General features: G+C 41.4%; 1 protein-coding gene across 1 annotated transcript; it reads right to left on the bottom strand.

Moving 5' to 3' along the window:
- Positions 1–3,082: 3,082 nt before the first annotated feature.
- On the bottom strand, positions 3,083–8,198 carry SNRPE (small nuclear ribonucleoprotein polypeptide E). Its single transcript, XM_010991404.3, has 5 exons — positions 8,069–8,198; positions 7,530–7,556; positions 6,458–6,520; positions 5,543–5,621; positions 3,083–3,363 (listed from the first exon to the last, which is right to left on the bottom strand). Exons 1-5 carry the CDS (start codon positions 8,120–8,122, stop codon positions 3,308–3,310), a joined length of 279 nt encoding a protein of 92 aa, XP_010989706.1. The 5' UTR covers positions 8,123–8,198; the 3' UTR covers positions 3,083–3,307.
- Between the last annotated feature and the right edge of the window lie 7,436 nt (positions 8,199–15,634).

Raw genomic sequence — 15,634 nt, 5'->3', positions numbered from 1 at the left:
CTACACAGCAAAGGAAACCATAAGTAAAACAAAACAACAACCTACGGAATGGGAGAAAATTTTTGCAAATGAAACCGACAAAAGCTTGATCTCCAGAATATATAAGCAACTCATACAACTTAATAAGAAAAAAACAAACAACCCAATCCCAAAATGGGCAGAAGACCTAAACAAGCAATTCTCCAAGGAGGACATACAAGTGATCCATAGGCACAAGAAAAAATGTTCAGTATCACTAATTATCAGAGAAATGCAAATCAAAACTACAATGAGGTATCACCTCACACCAGTCAGAATGGCCATCATTCAAAAGTCCACAAATGACAAATGCTGGAGAGGCTGTTGAGAAAAGGGAACCCTCCTACATTGCTGGTGGGACTGCAGTTTGGTGCAGCCACTGTAGAAAACAGTATGGAGATTCCTCAAAAGACTAGGAATTGATTTACCATTTGGCCCAGGAATCCCGCTCCTGGGCATATATCCAGAAGGAACCCTACTTCAAAATGACACCTGCACCCCAATGTTCATAGCAGCACTATTTACAATAGCCAAGACATGGAAACAGCCTAAATGTCCATCAACAGATGACTGGATAAAGATGTGGTATATTTATATAATGGAATACTATTCAGCCATAAAAATCGACAACATAACACCATTTGCAGCAACATGATGTTCCTGGAGAATGTCATTCTAAGTGAAGTAAGCCAGAAAGAGAAAGAAAAATACCATATGAGATCGCTCATATGCGGAATCTAAATAAATAAATAAATAAATACAAAACAGAAACAGACTCATAGACATAGAATACAAACTTGTGGTTGCCAGGGGGATGGGGGTGGGAAGGGACAGACTGGGATTTCAAAATGTAGAATAGATAATTTTTCTGTGCGGTTTGCATTTTGACTATAAATGTGTATTAAGCTAGTATTTTTTAATTCAATTTTTTAAAATTCCATTGGATATAACCTTTAAATTAAAATTAAACTCTACATAACAGACCGTAAGTTCTCACGCTAACTTAAGTTTCACCAAGCACCTCCTCACAAAAGCACGCCGTAAGTATGTGGTTATGATCAGTTCTAATAGGAGTAATTAAGGAAGATCCCATGTCACAGCTTCAATGTGAGATGGGGCCTATGAGGCTTACCCCAGGAAATGCCCGTGACGGTTCCTGGTCAGTAACGCCTTAATCCAAATTAGGCAGAGACCCCCTCTTTTACCCTGAAACTGACAAATGTGTTACAATAACAGCTGATGCCTGCAAATACAAAATTCTAGCATTTTCAAACTATTCTTATCCCTCTCTCCCTACCTACTACCGGTAGAACTCCAGGCCCGCACCAGCACTTACTCAGAGCCTGAGTCTCCTCCCAACCCCTACTTCAAGAATGTTACAAGAGTTAGTGGGTGGTTGGCAAGACGACCCCTTCAGAATCAACAGCCATTCCACAAAAAAAATGACTGCTCATGTACCAAGGGCTGTCAACAAGAGCAGCTTCCCAGCTGCACGTTTTAATAAGCTTAATGAAGCAGAGAGCAACGCCTCCTGTAATACAAATTCCAGCTGGAAGAAAAGATCTACAGATCGTGGAAAAGTACAACTTAAAAAGCAAACACCGCAGGCTCCGGTAGAGAAGGAAAGCCAGCAGAGGCTCCTAAATACAGAGCTCAATTGTGAGAGTTCACTGCACCTTATTGCTCACTATCACCATTTGCTCTGTCAAAAATAGACCCTTCCATGTCTTGATCCATTCAGAATAAGCCACAGCAGGAACAGCTTTGCTTACACAGGGCAGCCAGGTCAGAAAGGCCGCACAGGGAAATGGAAAAAGCAGCCAGCAGGTTTTCTTAGGGATTACGCTGCCCCAGCTTTTATCCTTCTTCCTAGCTATTTTGATGCCAAGAAAGCTGCAGGGAGGTCTTTGCTCTGCTCTCAAAAAGCTTTTTACCAGAAAGGCTGAAGCAGTTTCAGGACTGCAACTCCCTCTGCTGCCCAATGTTTCCTTTGCATGCAATAGCAGGTTCAATGGAATTTCAAAGTCAATATCTGTTAAGAGCTAAAGCACCCCTTTATTTCAAAATATAACCAAAAAGGCACAAGTTCAAATAGGAGAGGAACAACTAGAATGCCAAGTTCTAAGCTGGACTGATTTCTACACTCATCTGCAGACCTCCTCTACCTCACAAAGGGTTCCTTTTACTCAGTTTAGAACTTTTCGTTAAAAGTTCTCTATCTCCCTCATAAGCACTTGGAAAAGCAGGAACTGGACTTGGTTCCTCCTCACCAACCCTTAATAATACTGCCCACTGCCAAAATTTAAAGTAGGCTTTATTCATCTGTCAAGATCCAATTTAAACAGCCCTTAGCACCTGGTACTGAAGCTGTCTCAGTCTGCCACGCTGTACATGTTCAACTAACAGTGGATGCTTGATAACCACTTAACAGAATTCTAACTGGTATAACCCTGATACTGGAGAAATTGGTCCACATAATTCAATTAGGAAATAAGTAGTTAGTGGGGGAGGAATTCTTAAATAAGAGAGGTGTTTCTTCAACTAACATACCACTATTCTGCCTAACAACAACTCACCAGTGCTGCCAGTGGGTCTTTTTCAGTCTCCTTCCTGTTATCTCCTAACAGAGCTCCTTTTAAATGAACTTAAGGCATTTCATTCTTTGCCTATATCCTAATACTTCTCACATTCTGATCTTAGTGACAAAAGAATTTTATGCAAGTGTAAGCAAGTATTGAAGCGATTATAATGTCCCCAATCTGCTGTGGTTAGAAATCCTTGTGCCTCAGCATCCAGAATTAGAACTGCTGGGGAAGACACCTTTACTTTCACAAACACTCCCCTTCTCCACCACCCAGTATCAGGTCACCTGTCAGGGAGAATTCCTGCTCTCTGCGTTAAGAATCTACGGATCCCAGTACTGTGAAAAGGAAATGCCTAGGGCAAATGCCATCCTTCAGAAAACTTTAAAATAAATACCAATAGCTAACAGTACCATTGTGTAAACACTCTCTACAGCTGGTTAGAAAGGAAACAAGGTAAGTTTTTTTTAATAAAAAAAACATTTTAAACATTTAATAAAAGCTAGCATTTATTGTAGTCCTGCTAATAAGGTAAGGGTGCCAACACAACATGAATAAATGGTTCAGAATAACATCCCAGAGAAACACCCATATGCCAAAATGAACTGTAATGCCCTCTCAACATCTCACACCAAGTGATCGCTTCTAGTCGGAGACACTGGAGCAGAGTGTATTTGTATTGCTCTTTCTCCCTTTAGTCATCGTTTCTAGTTGGAGACACTTTGGAGCAGAGTAATATTATCTCCTTTTAGCATGATCCGACCTGCAACACAAAATTAAAAACAAAAAAAAAAAGCCTATTAATAGCCACTCAGGCAACTGTGTAACCACCTTTTAGCCTGAGAATTTTGGATCGTTCTTGAGTGATTCTGAAAATGCTTTCTCTCTCATGATGGTATGTGACATTTTCCAATATCCACATACTGAAAGGCTGTGCACATTACAGCATATGCACTTTTTCAACAGTAACCTTATGAAGATAGAGAAATGTTATTTTATGAAAAATACAGCTTCTGCAGACTAAGTCAACTGACTAGGTCTACCCCAGCGTTTCTTCACGTTCTCAATTTGAAGTTGAGAAGTGGTTTTTTAGGAAACGCAGCACACTAGAATTTAGAGCTCTTAACATAATAAAGATTTTATCCTGCAATAAATACACTTGTTTAAGTTTTACCCAACATCTCCTAAACTTATGTGAGCAGAGAAGACTTTTTTTTCCCTGAGAAATATCTATGAATATCTTCAGGAACACTGTACTTCGTAAGAACAGCAATAACAATTAAACTGTTTCACTTTCCCAGGCTTCCCCAAGGGGCAGTACTGGTCTGTTCTACAGGGTGGGTATTACTACGGGAATGCAACACTTTACAAATAACTTATAAGTAATTTTAAAAAGTTAGCTTGCCTTTCTTAACAAGACATGTTTAAATTTGAAAAACCCAGGCTTTCACAAAAATAGCCTCAGCAGGGAGAAGCATAGCAAAATCTTGCATCACTTCTCAGAATCTACTTCCCACACAGCTAGTAACAGGCTCAAGAGAATCTTTAGGGTCTGGGAAAAAGAGACACCTGAAGCGCACCATTGATAAAAATACCAGTGAACTATGAATCAGGGCATTACACAATTAAAGGCAAAATGCCTAAATAAACCTCACATGAACGGAATTTTAACAGAAATGGTTCAGTTTGTCTTGTTAAAGCCACGAATCCTAAAGAACCTACGTTAACTGGGTTAAGAGAATGTCTTCAGTGTCCAAATGTTTTTAAGTTTCTGGTATGTGGCAGGCACTGAGTTAGGCACTGGTTATACTAGGGAGCAAAAAAGACAGGCTTCAGGCATTCATGGAGCATGTGGACCAGTGGGAGAGACATTAATAACCCACTAATGAATGTTTTACTACAAACCCAGCACAACACACACTGCCACCCTCAATCCTCACCCCAACCAGAACAAAACCAAACCCTGGCAGGAAGTGATATTTGATCTGTGTCCTAAAAATACAGGGAACAGCATATACAAAGATTTATAAAGGAACAAATGTGAAGATTCAAAGAATTGACAGAAGTGTGGATGAAGCTCAGAAAATGAACAGAAAGAGATACAAAACAAGCAGAGGGAGATAAGGTCAGATCATGAAGGACCTGGAAGAGTACACCGAAAATTTTCTTATCCTCCGAATGACAGGAAGCCATTGAAGGAATTCAGGCAAAGTGATGACAAGTTCAGAATTGTGTTTTAAAAAGATGCCCGAGGAGCAAACTGGAGGAGCTGAGGCAGGTGCGGAGAAGTTAATTAGTAAACTAAACAGAAACCGGTGCCATGCAGGATGGCAGGGAACAATAAAATACCTCTAAACAGTGTGTTAGGGGTGGGCATTGAGCTTGATTTCTGATACTGAGGCGTCTTTGAGACACCCAAGTAGAAGTGTTGAATAGGCTCAGAGAGGTCTAGGACTACTGACGCAAATTTGGAAGTCACCATGTAGGTGGAAATTGAAGGTACAGTCTTGAGTACCCAGGAAAATAATACTGAGTAACAGGAGGACATAAACCCAAGCCTTGAGCAATTCCAGCATTTAACGGCTGACTCTCAAAGAATGTATTACCAAGTCTGAAAAAGGAACAACTAGTAATGAAAAAACGAAAACCTGACTATACTATCACAGAGCCAAATGCTGTTGAGAGTCCAATAAAATGAGGACCATTAGATTTAACACCATTAGTCTTTGGTGACCTTGGTGAGAGCTGAATGGAGAGACAGAAGCAGAAGTGGAGTGGGGTAAGGAGTAAGTGGCAGAGGGTGATTTCAAGAGTGTACTACTCCCCCAAACAGTAACATCTCAAATGCAAAATAAATTTAAGCATGAAATGAGCTGCAACTCATTCACTTCTGCAAGTGAATAAAAATTTCTAGAATTCTTTAAGACCATCTATATTCTTACCCAGCTGTTTTCTTGACTTTGTTTTAGAATGAATCTCTTCTGCATCATCTAATACGAGGTTCATATACTCATCAAAACCCTAGAAAAATAAGCCAGTTGATGGTCATCTTCATGTAAGATCACATCCAAGCAATTCTGAATGAATATGCCTTTATAGATACAGAAATGCCAAATTCAGACATTCACCCCTCCATTGATACATCAGCTGAAACACTACCTCCCCATCCCAAGCCTCTTTTTAAATAACAAAGAAAGACAATGTACTTCAAGTTACTTCTGGAACCTTTTAGACTTAAGATTTCATCAGCTCTGTTAAACAACCATTCTCCTTATCTTTTACAACCTGCTCAATATAGAGCGTGTGTACATGTAGGAATTAACATCTACTGCCACCCTATTCCCATGCTCCCCACCAAACACTATCACCACGAACCACCACTAGCTTGTTTTCCCAACTAGTCATCTGGGAAGGGCAGATTACTGATGCAATCTACAATGTCCAAAAAAATACTAGAATCCTAACATAATGCTTCCACCATATTTCATCTTTCTTTTAAACATTATTTAAGTTATTCTACAGTCTTGGACATTTTATTTAACTTTCCCCACTCTGCTCTATTCAGGTACCACCTGACCTAGAACTAATACTCCATTAATCTCACTCCCCCCCTTTTTTGGACTCTTCCTTTAAATACTAATATTGTTGTTTAAAGAATTTTTTAAAATTAGTTTTCCCTCTCTTTTATGAATCACCCAATCTCTATCAAGTAAAACCATGAGACAAGGATAATGGGCCCTGAAAACCCTTCTGTGCATTATGTCTTTGACCTTTTGTACATTGCTCTGTTGGCCATCTTTTGTGAAATATTTTTCTATGAACAAACTGCTCTGAAATAAAGTATCCTGGTTACTCACAATGATACAGCCTTCTATCCGCATATTTACTTGCTCATAAAGCCACACCTGAATCCGAGATCTCTGAAATAATCATAAAAATAGAAATGTTAAGAAACAAGTAAACAAAATCCAGCCAAACAAGAGACAAATACGGCTCCTAAAAAACTTTAACAAAAGCCAAGATTAATTCCTTATCAAGAAACATTCTCACTTAAGTGCTATACTGGGACTAAGTTAATTTTCCTGGGATCTTAGTCATATTTCTACTGCTTCTGGTTTTAACACATTTAGCGTGAAATTTTGTGACAGGAAAGCGTAAAGGGCTGCTTATCTGCTACTGCAAAATCCAGCTCCAAGACAGCTTTCTCTAGGTTCTCAGTTTTCCATGTCTCACATCTAACGACCAGAAGAGGGACTTTCAATTCTGGTGATTAAAAATTACAATAGCTTGAAATTAACCTGTTTTTCAATTGTGTTATCACACACTAAAATCTGTCAGAACGGGAACTACATTTTCTCTCAGAGATAATTTAAACACTCTGTCCTGCCAAGTCAAATTCTGAGTTGCTAAAAATCCTCCCAAAGGAAAGGAGGCTGCCACTAAATCCTCTGAACCTATCCTTTCTGTCTTCCTTTTACAGTGTCTTTTCTATATTCCTTCCCCCACCCCAGCCGGAGCACTTAACACACCACCTTACGACCTGGTTTAAAGCTGACTGAACTTTTCTTCCAGTGTTTCATCATAAAAGGTAGGGGAAAAGATTCCGATGTTCTCGTCATGATCACTATAAACAAAAGCACCAATACCCACACATCACTGTCAGGCCAGCCAATAATTATTTTTTGAGATTAGTAATTTTGGTCTTGCAAAGTAATGACGACACAATTCTTTGCATGTTTGGAGTTGGCATGGCTACAAACCATTTTTCACAATGGAGCTTTCCTTGCACTTCTTCCCATCAAATACCCCTCCCAACCTCCAGTTTCACCTACTTTCAACTCTAGAACAGTGATCAGACAGGACGGCACAGCCAAATAAATTCATCTTTAACTTAAAAAGTAACCATGAAACAGTTAACAAACAACTTACGTTTTGCAAGTATCTGAAGATGAGGTTCTGTACCAGTGGTTAAGGAAAAAAAAAAAAGGCACGCGTAGCATAGGCTTTGCTCCCTGAAAGTGGTCCAACCTGCCCCCACCCATCTCACTTTTTGTTTTCTGAACGCGAGGTCTGTGCCTTCGCAACGAAAAGCGCCCAACGAGGCACTCACATGGGGCTTCCTAAATACTGTAAACGAATCCCCTTACTCTCCTTCAGTTTCTTCGGCGCAGACATCTTTCCCCCCTGCCCGAGACCGGTAACTCCGGCCTTCACTCAGCATGTAATTAAGGCTGTCTTCCCTCCGCTCACCCCGGCCATTCCTGCAGTGCCCCCCGCAGAGGTCCGCCCAAACCCAACCTCCCACCCATCACCGGTTCTTCAACTACCCGCGCTTTCTCGCAGGCTCGGTAGCCCCGGGGGCTCATGGGATGAGGGCCCGCACTCCGCTCCCTCTGGCCTGCTGTCGGCTCCTTCGCCCCCCGTTTCCTGGCCCGAACCTCCTAGCTCTCACATCCCCAGTAGGATACGATGGGTTGCACCATCACCTTCTGCACTTTCTGGCCCTGGCCACGGTACGCCATGGTGGAAGCTCACAAAGACCGCTCTAACCCGCACGCTACCTCAAAAAGCAGCTTCCGGAATGAAGTCGGAAGCGGAAGTGCGTCACGCTCGCGCGGCGACCGGGGCGGCTCCGCTCCAGGGAAATACCTCTCTAGCCACGGAGAGCGGCTTATCTCTGTGCTCTATAGCATCCGGGGGAGGCCAATCTGAGACGACTGCTTATTTGAACGTGTGTTGGTCCTACAGCGCCACCTGGAGGAGGGGGAGGAGGAGCCCAGCGGCTCCTGTTGTGTGAGGGCCCGCGGCTGGGGTTGGGGGGTCGGCTGGGGGCCATCGCGTCTTCACTTTCTCTGTCGGCTTTAAGAGCCAAATCGTCCCGTTGCGAACCTCAGTACGTGGAATGGGTTGGTTTAGTGCTTTTTCTAAGGCCTGTTTCTAGGCTTGATAGCAGGGTTGTGATGGACAGGGTAGGGCGGCAAGAAGCCCAAGCTCAGGGCTTCCACATCTGACGCTTTCAGTCACAGACACTCTGAATTCAAAAGCCGGATGCCGTGGTTTGCTCCAACAACAGATTAAACTCTCGTCGACTTTGTGAAGGGTTATTGTAAGGTGGCAACAGGGCATCTGTTTAGCGTGAAAACTCTGAAATCTGATTGCTGGGCTCAAATCCAGCTCGCTTATAGTGTGACCAAGGGTAAGTTACTCAGCTTTGCTATGTCTGGGCTGAGTTGTTACCCAAATTGTAATAAAAAGGTTCCTTCCTCGTGGGGCTAAAGAGTCAATGAAGTAGCAGTAGATACGTGTACACATTAAGGTCTGAACATTTGAACATGCTGTTTCCTGGGTAACACAGCTGGAAGGGGAGGAGTTGGAATTTGTTAGGTTACCTGTTTGGGGGCTTGTGGTCCAGCAGGAATTCCGTTTAATTGGAGTACCCATTTTATAGATAAGGACACTGAAGCTCAGAGTTGAAGGGGCTCCTCTAAGGGGACACCACTTAGGGCAAGGCAGAATCACTACTTGTTGAACTGAGGTTACTAAACCAAACTTGGGTCCGCTCGTCTGAGGAAGCAGTAAAGCCAACCTGCTGACGCTGGGTTGTGGGGAAGGAAAGTACAGCATTTACTGCAGGGCCGAGCAAGCGGACCCAGCAGCTTGTGCTCAGAAGATCCGAACTGCCTGGTGGCTTTTTAAAGGCAAAGATTTTTAAGACAAAGTAAGGGAGAGGGTTGTGGGTACGTGATCAGCTCATGCACAATTTTCTCATTGGGTAGTGAGGTCCCAGGAATCAGCATTATCAGTCCTCAGGCTCCGGTCCTCAGTCTGGGGGCTGCGTATTCATGTTCATCATGCAGTTAGCTTCTTCCACCTGCTAGTGGTCGTAGTATCTGCAAAACAACTTCAAGGATATGCTCAGGATATTATCTGTCATCCTTGACTTTGTTTCATGGCTAAACTGTCGTTATTTTATCTTGCTTGACTGTTTTCCTGTGTTTCTGCATTTTCTCACTTCTCTGATTAAATTTGCTCTCTGGAACTCAGGGAAGGCCTAGGAGACTAAAGCTTTTCTATATAAGAGGTAGGGGACACAGGGGCCTGTTCCCCAGAAAGCTCCGCAGGGTCCTGCTCAGTTTCAAGGTCCTCTGTTAAATGTTTAAGGGCAACCTCATAAAAATGTGAGATCAAAGAATATGAAAGTGCCATTTTAAAGACCTAGAAAATGCATGGAATAATTATTTCTTTAAAAAAAAATTCCCCTTCCCAAACCCAACAGAAGGTCATGATGTACACAGAGAAAATCTGAGATCTGCTGAATCTGAAGACAGTGTGGTCAGAGCACACTGATATACCCACCCCAGCTGAGACGCAGAGATACTCGGCTGCTTGTTTGTGCATGTTCCTGTTTCTGAAGTCGTGATACCTAAACTTTTAAGGACTGATGATCTCTATAACCGATTGTTTTGACTGATTATCAACCCATGAGAAGTGATTTACTTTTTTTCTTAATGATTTTTGCATTTTTTGCATTTAAATCTTTGATGCATCTAGAATTTATCCCAGTATATCTTAGAACTGATACAACTTCATAACTTCTAGGTGGCTACCCAGTTGTCCATCAGTCACCATTACAAAAAAAATAACCCTTTGTTCCTCAATTTTAAATGCCACATTTATAGTCTACCAAGAGTATATGTGTGTGTGGGTATATGTTTATATGTATAGAGTTTATATTTTGTTCAGTTGATCTTAGTATCTATTTATAGACTAGTATCATAGTTATAAGTATTGTAGCTTATAATGTTTTCTTATTTGGTAGGACTAGAAGTAGGTAGAATTTTCCTAGCTATTCTCGCTTGTTTTTCTTTAAAACTTATGAATTAGTTTATCTAATTAAAAAAATATTTTTGAAATTTTTATGGTGATTACATTAAATCTAGAATAACTTAGAATTAACTTTTTAAAATCTTAAGTACAGTAGACTTTCTAATTGTTCAAATTTGCCTTTGAATCTAAGTTTTTAGTTTTCTTAATTTTGGGGGGGTGGGTTAAGTTCATCTATTTATTACTTTTGGTGAAGGTACTGGGAATTGAACCTGGAACCTCCTGCCTGCTAATTACATACTGGACCACTGAGCTATACCCCCAACTAAGTTGCCAGTTTTCTTTAGTTTTTAGTTTCTCCTTTCAAGTCTATCTAGTTTAATCATAGATATTTCATCTCTTTTGTTCTGAAAAATTTTCTCCTCAACTGCATGTTCTAACTGGTTTTTAAAAGTAATAAATTCAGTACATAAAAATTGTAGTTTTGCATGACTAAAAAGCCACCATGATAAGCAAAATGAGAAGATCTGCGAAAAGTGTGTTTGTACCACATTGAACAAATGGGTAATTTTACTAACACTGAAAGAACTAAAGAAAAGAAAGTGCTGTTCTAGGGAGAGGATGTAACTCAGTGATGGAGCACATGCTTAGCATGTGCGAGGTCCTTGGTTCAACCCCCAGAGCTCCCATTAAATAAATAAATAAATAAATACCCCACTCCTGCCCACAAAAAAAAGAAGAAGGAGAAGGAGAAGGAGAAGGAGAAGGAGAAGGAGAAGGAGAAGGAGAAGGAGAAGGAGAAGGAGAAGGAGAAGGAGAAGGAGAAGGAGAAGAAGAAGAAGAAGAAGAAGAAGAAGAAGAAGAAGAAGAAGAAGAAGAAGAAGAAGAAGAAGAAGAAGAAGAAGAAGAAGAAGAAGAAGAAGAAGAAGAAGAAGGAAAGCTATTTTGGTTCTCAATTGCTGTGTAAGAAATATTTGAAAAGTTAATGACTTAAAACAACTACCATTTTTTTCAATTCACGATTTTGTGGGTCAAGAACTTGGGCAGGGCTCAGCTGCGTGACTTTTCTGCTTCCGAAGATGCACCTAAGGCCTTGGCGTGTGTGTTTGGAAGGCTAGCTCCAGCCGAGTCCCCTTCCGTGTCATGAGCCTCAGGGCCTCACCGCACGGTCTCTCTGGTAGAGGAGTGTGCCATCTTACACGGCGGCCCAGGGCTCCAAGAACCCAAGGCTGAAGCCAGCAGCACCCTTACAGGCCAGCCTGGAACTGGTGTAGGGTTTACTGTACTAGATTCAAGGGCTGGAAAAACAGAGCCCAGCTCTTCATGGGAGGTGTGTTAAAGAACTTGCAGCCATTTTTAATGTGACAAAGAGACTCAAAATAAAAATTGACGATAGATGTTAACAGTTTATAGGAAAGGAAATACAAATGATCTTCAAAGTTGGAAAAGATGTCCGACTTCACTTATTGTAAGAGAAATTCAAACTACACTGAGAAATCATTTTCTCTCATTAGATTGGCAAAGGTCAAAAATTTACATTGGTGGCAATGTAAATTATTAAATTTACTTATTAAATCTACTTCTAGGTATTTGATCCTACAAACTTAACATGTGTGATATAATGTAACCATCGCAGCGTTGTTTAAAATACCAAGGTGGGAAACGACCTAAACATCCGTCAACAGGAACCAGCGCAATTACTGCATATTCGTAGTGTAATACTGTGCAACTATGATAAATGTTAAAGAAGTTCTTTGTGTCCTGATATGAAATGGTATCCAATATACGGTAAGAGAAAAAGCAAGCTATGATATATCTGAGATTTACTTCAGAATAATCTAAGGGAGCAGGCAGGGCTGGATCTCAGCTGGGGCAAGCCTAAGGAGACAAATTTAGGGAGTCACGGCTGCACGTGCCAGGTCAACCCGAGAGTGAGCGCCTCCTTAAATTAAGCCCAGGCACCGTGCTTACCTCACCCTAACCCAGTCCTAGGGGCCAGATGGGGCGGGTGGGGTGGGTAGTTGGTAGGGGTGTAAGTGAAACAGGATTTGTCATGAATTTGTAATTCATAATTTAAAACTTTCATAATAAATATAATAAAAAGCAAGGTGCACAATATCATGCTTTGTACATGACATTACATAGAAATTGTTTCTATGTACCTGAACTAGCTCTGGAATACCTGAGGAACTGGTAACATGGGGAACTGGGTAGCTGGGGCAGGAGCAGGAGGGAAGATGTTTTTACTCTACATATGCCCTTATATACATTTTAATTTCTAAAATTTTTTATTTTGGGGGGAGGTAATTAGGCTTGTTTATTTTTAGAGGAGGCACTGGGGATTGAATCCAGGACCTCGTGCATGCTAAGCATGTGCTCTGTCACTGAGCTATACCCTCCCCACCTTATATACATTTTAAATTTTGAAACTTGAGAATGACCATATTACCAATTCAATAAAGCCAAATAGTGGAACATACTATGACACATGTGTTTCCCTTTTTTCGTTCCAACTAATCATAATGTTCTTGTAAAGTCTGAGATTTTCATGACATTCTCAAGGAATCTGCAAATCACTGGTCCAGAGGGGCATACCCTGAGAGAAGACTCACCTCCAGGCCTTACAAATATTGAAGAGCATCCTTCCCCTCAGCTTAAAGTTTCTTCCATCTCAACCAGAAACCTCACAACTTGTTGAACGGCTATGATTAATGAGACGAGTGCCAAAGAATGGGGTTGGGAAAAGACAGGGGCAGTCTAGCGAAGATCAACAGCCCCTGAAATGGGTCAAGAACTATTTCATCGGTTCAGCAATTTTTATTGAATGCTTTCTGTTATTAGCTGAAGTGTGCCCCCCAAAATCATGTGCTGAAGCTCTAAACACCCCGTGCCGCAGGACGTGACTATATAGGCTCTTAAAGAAGTAATTAAGGTTAAACAAGGCCATTTGAGTGGGCCCCTAATGCAAGGTGACTAGTGTCTTTATAGAAATTAAAGCAGACACGAGCACGCAGAGGAAAGACCCTGTGAGGACGCAGTGAGAAGGGGACCATTTGCAAACCAAAGAGAAAGGCCTCAAAGGAAACCCAACTAGCCAACACCTTGACCTTAGGCTTCTAGTCTCCAGAAATGTGAGAAAATACATCTCTGTGGTTTAAGCCACCCAGGCTGTGGTATTTTGTTACGGCAACCCTAACAAACAAACGTGCCTTCTATGTGCCAGATTTGTACCGGATGCTGAGAATATGTAGGTTAGTAAGAACCTCTATCTCAAGAGTTTAGGGTGGAGCACATAGCTCAAGTGGTAGCGTGCATGCTTAGCACGCACAAGGTCATGGGTTCAATCCCCAGTACTCCTCTAAAAAAAAAGTTAATAAACCTAATTACCTTCTCCCCCCCAAAACAAAAAAGTTTATACTCTGCTGGGGAAGATGGACAGGTAAACAGTTTTAAAACAATGAGGGTAAACAAAGATTGTACGTCTAGCGGACAGGCACCAAACCCAACTGCAGAGAGAGACAAGTGGGTATTTGGAGAGGTAACCCTGAAGTCACGCGTGTGTGGGAGTTAGCCAAAGAAAAGAGGAGGAAAGAGACTTCTAGGCAGAAGACAGGCAGCATTAACAAAGCAAAGGGCTCGAGAGAGATGAGTGTATGAGGTAAGTCCACAGCCAGTAGCTTTGCTGGAGTATAGAGCATGCAGGGTGAGCGGTGGAAGAAGCTGGCACAACAGAGCCTTACATGCTGTGCTAAGGGACAATGTAATTTTGGAGGAGAGGGGAAGGCATTGGATTTTATGAAGCAGAGTGACTCGGATTTGCATTTAAAAATAGAACCTTCTTTTTTAAAAGATTAGTTTATACATTAGCCAAGAACAGTTGACAGAAAACTGAGAGCAAGAATGAGACAAGGCAGAGACTTTTCAGAGTACCCATGGGAGGGTCATAAGTCACCAAGAACAAAACTTTCCTGCTCCATTTGGCTGTTTGCAGCTCAAATCATCTCTTTTGCTAAACTACACAAAACTCCAGCTCTAACATCTCAAGGGCACCCTCCCCAACCAGGCTGGAACCCAGATTTCTCACTCATCCCCTCTATGGGTAGCAGCTTTCATTTAATACTTGCACCCACTTCATTCCTTTACTTTTCTCTTGGAAGTATTTCAGATCGAGGCAGGGGTTTGTCTTATAGTCACCTATCCCTGGTGGCCAGCAGTGTTCAATTATGGTTAGAATTAATGATGTCCTAACTTGAGCGTCTTCAAGGGAAGGCAGTCAAAATACTTTGTGGCAGTTGGGCCAATTTATTTCCCTCACATCCTCACAGCTTTTCTCATCTTGACTACCCTCCTTGACCTCTCAAAGCAAAAAAGCAACATCACTAACCAAGGGTGCCTTCCATCTCGTTTCTCCTTCCCCTTGAAATTTCTCTTCCTCCGTTGAGTGTTCTTCACCCATTCAGTTCCCGATTTCATTTATCTGCTCAGCAAGCAGCGGTAGTCTTTTATTTGCACATCTTTCATGTGCTGCATTCTTCAGTCTGCTCCTGGGTGTTTCCCTAATTCAGTAGGCTGTGGCTTTACTCTTATCCGAAGACAAATCAGCCACAGACTCTAAAGACCAGAAAGCCAGGAAAACAGGCATTACCAAGTTTGAATCCACTGTTTTTCGCTCATCACCATAGACTCACTCTGCAATACCTTTGCAGTTAAATCCAACCAAACCTAAATACTTTATTAATAGGCCCACTAAATCCTGTGACTCCTTTTAAAACACAAATTCTGGATTGCAGTTCTTATTTAGGGCCATTGCTTATTCTCTGTCCATTTTACCGTGCAATGTTAAGAGAACAGTGTAGTATTTTCTTTGTGCTCATGCCTTTTAACACCTTTTGCCAATTCAAATAAATTGTAGCAGTTTGGAGAAAATTATTAATCCAATCAGATGTGTAGGTCGTGGAAACTTCCACAGATTTATTGAGCAGCTTTCAAAGATCAGAGTTAAGAAAAAAGAGCTCTTGAAAGGTTCAACGAATCAAACCCAATTGCACATAAAAATATACTTTCTTATTGTTGTATCTGAACACTACAGTGGAGATAAAAAGCAGCAATCTTCTAGCGCAGTGTAGGATTTAGTGTCCAAGTGGATATGTGTATTAAAAGGCGCATAGTTAAGTACTCAATATACGTTAGCTAGTTTAAAATAGTGTTAC

The sequence above is a fragment of the Camelus dromedarius genome, chromosome 21 (assembly GCF_036321535.1).
Source record: "Camelus dromedarius isolate mCamDro1 chromosome 21, mCamDro1.pat, whole genome shotgun sequence".
NCBI classification, from domain to species: Eukaryota; Metazoa; Chordata; class Mammalia; order Artiodactyla; family Camelidae; genus Camelus; species Camelus dromedarius.
Note: the sequence above shows the minus strand (reverse complement) of the source record. Positions and strands in the feature narration are given on the sequence as shown.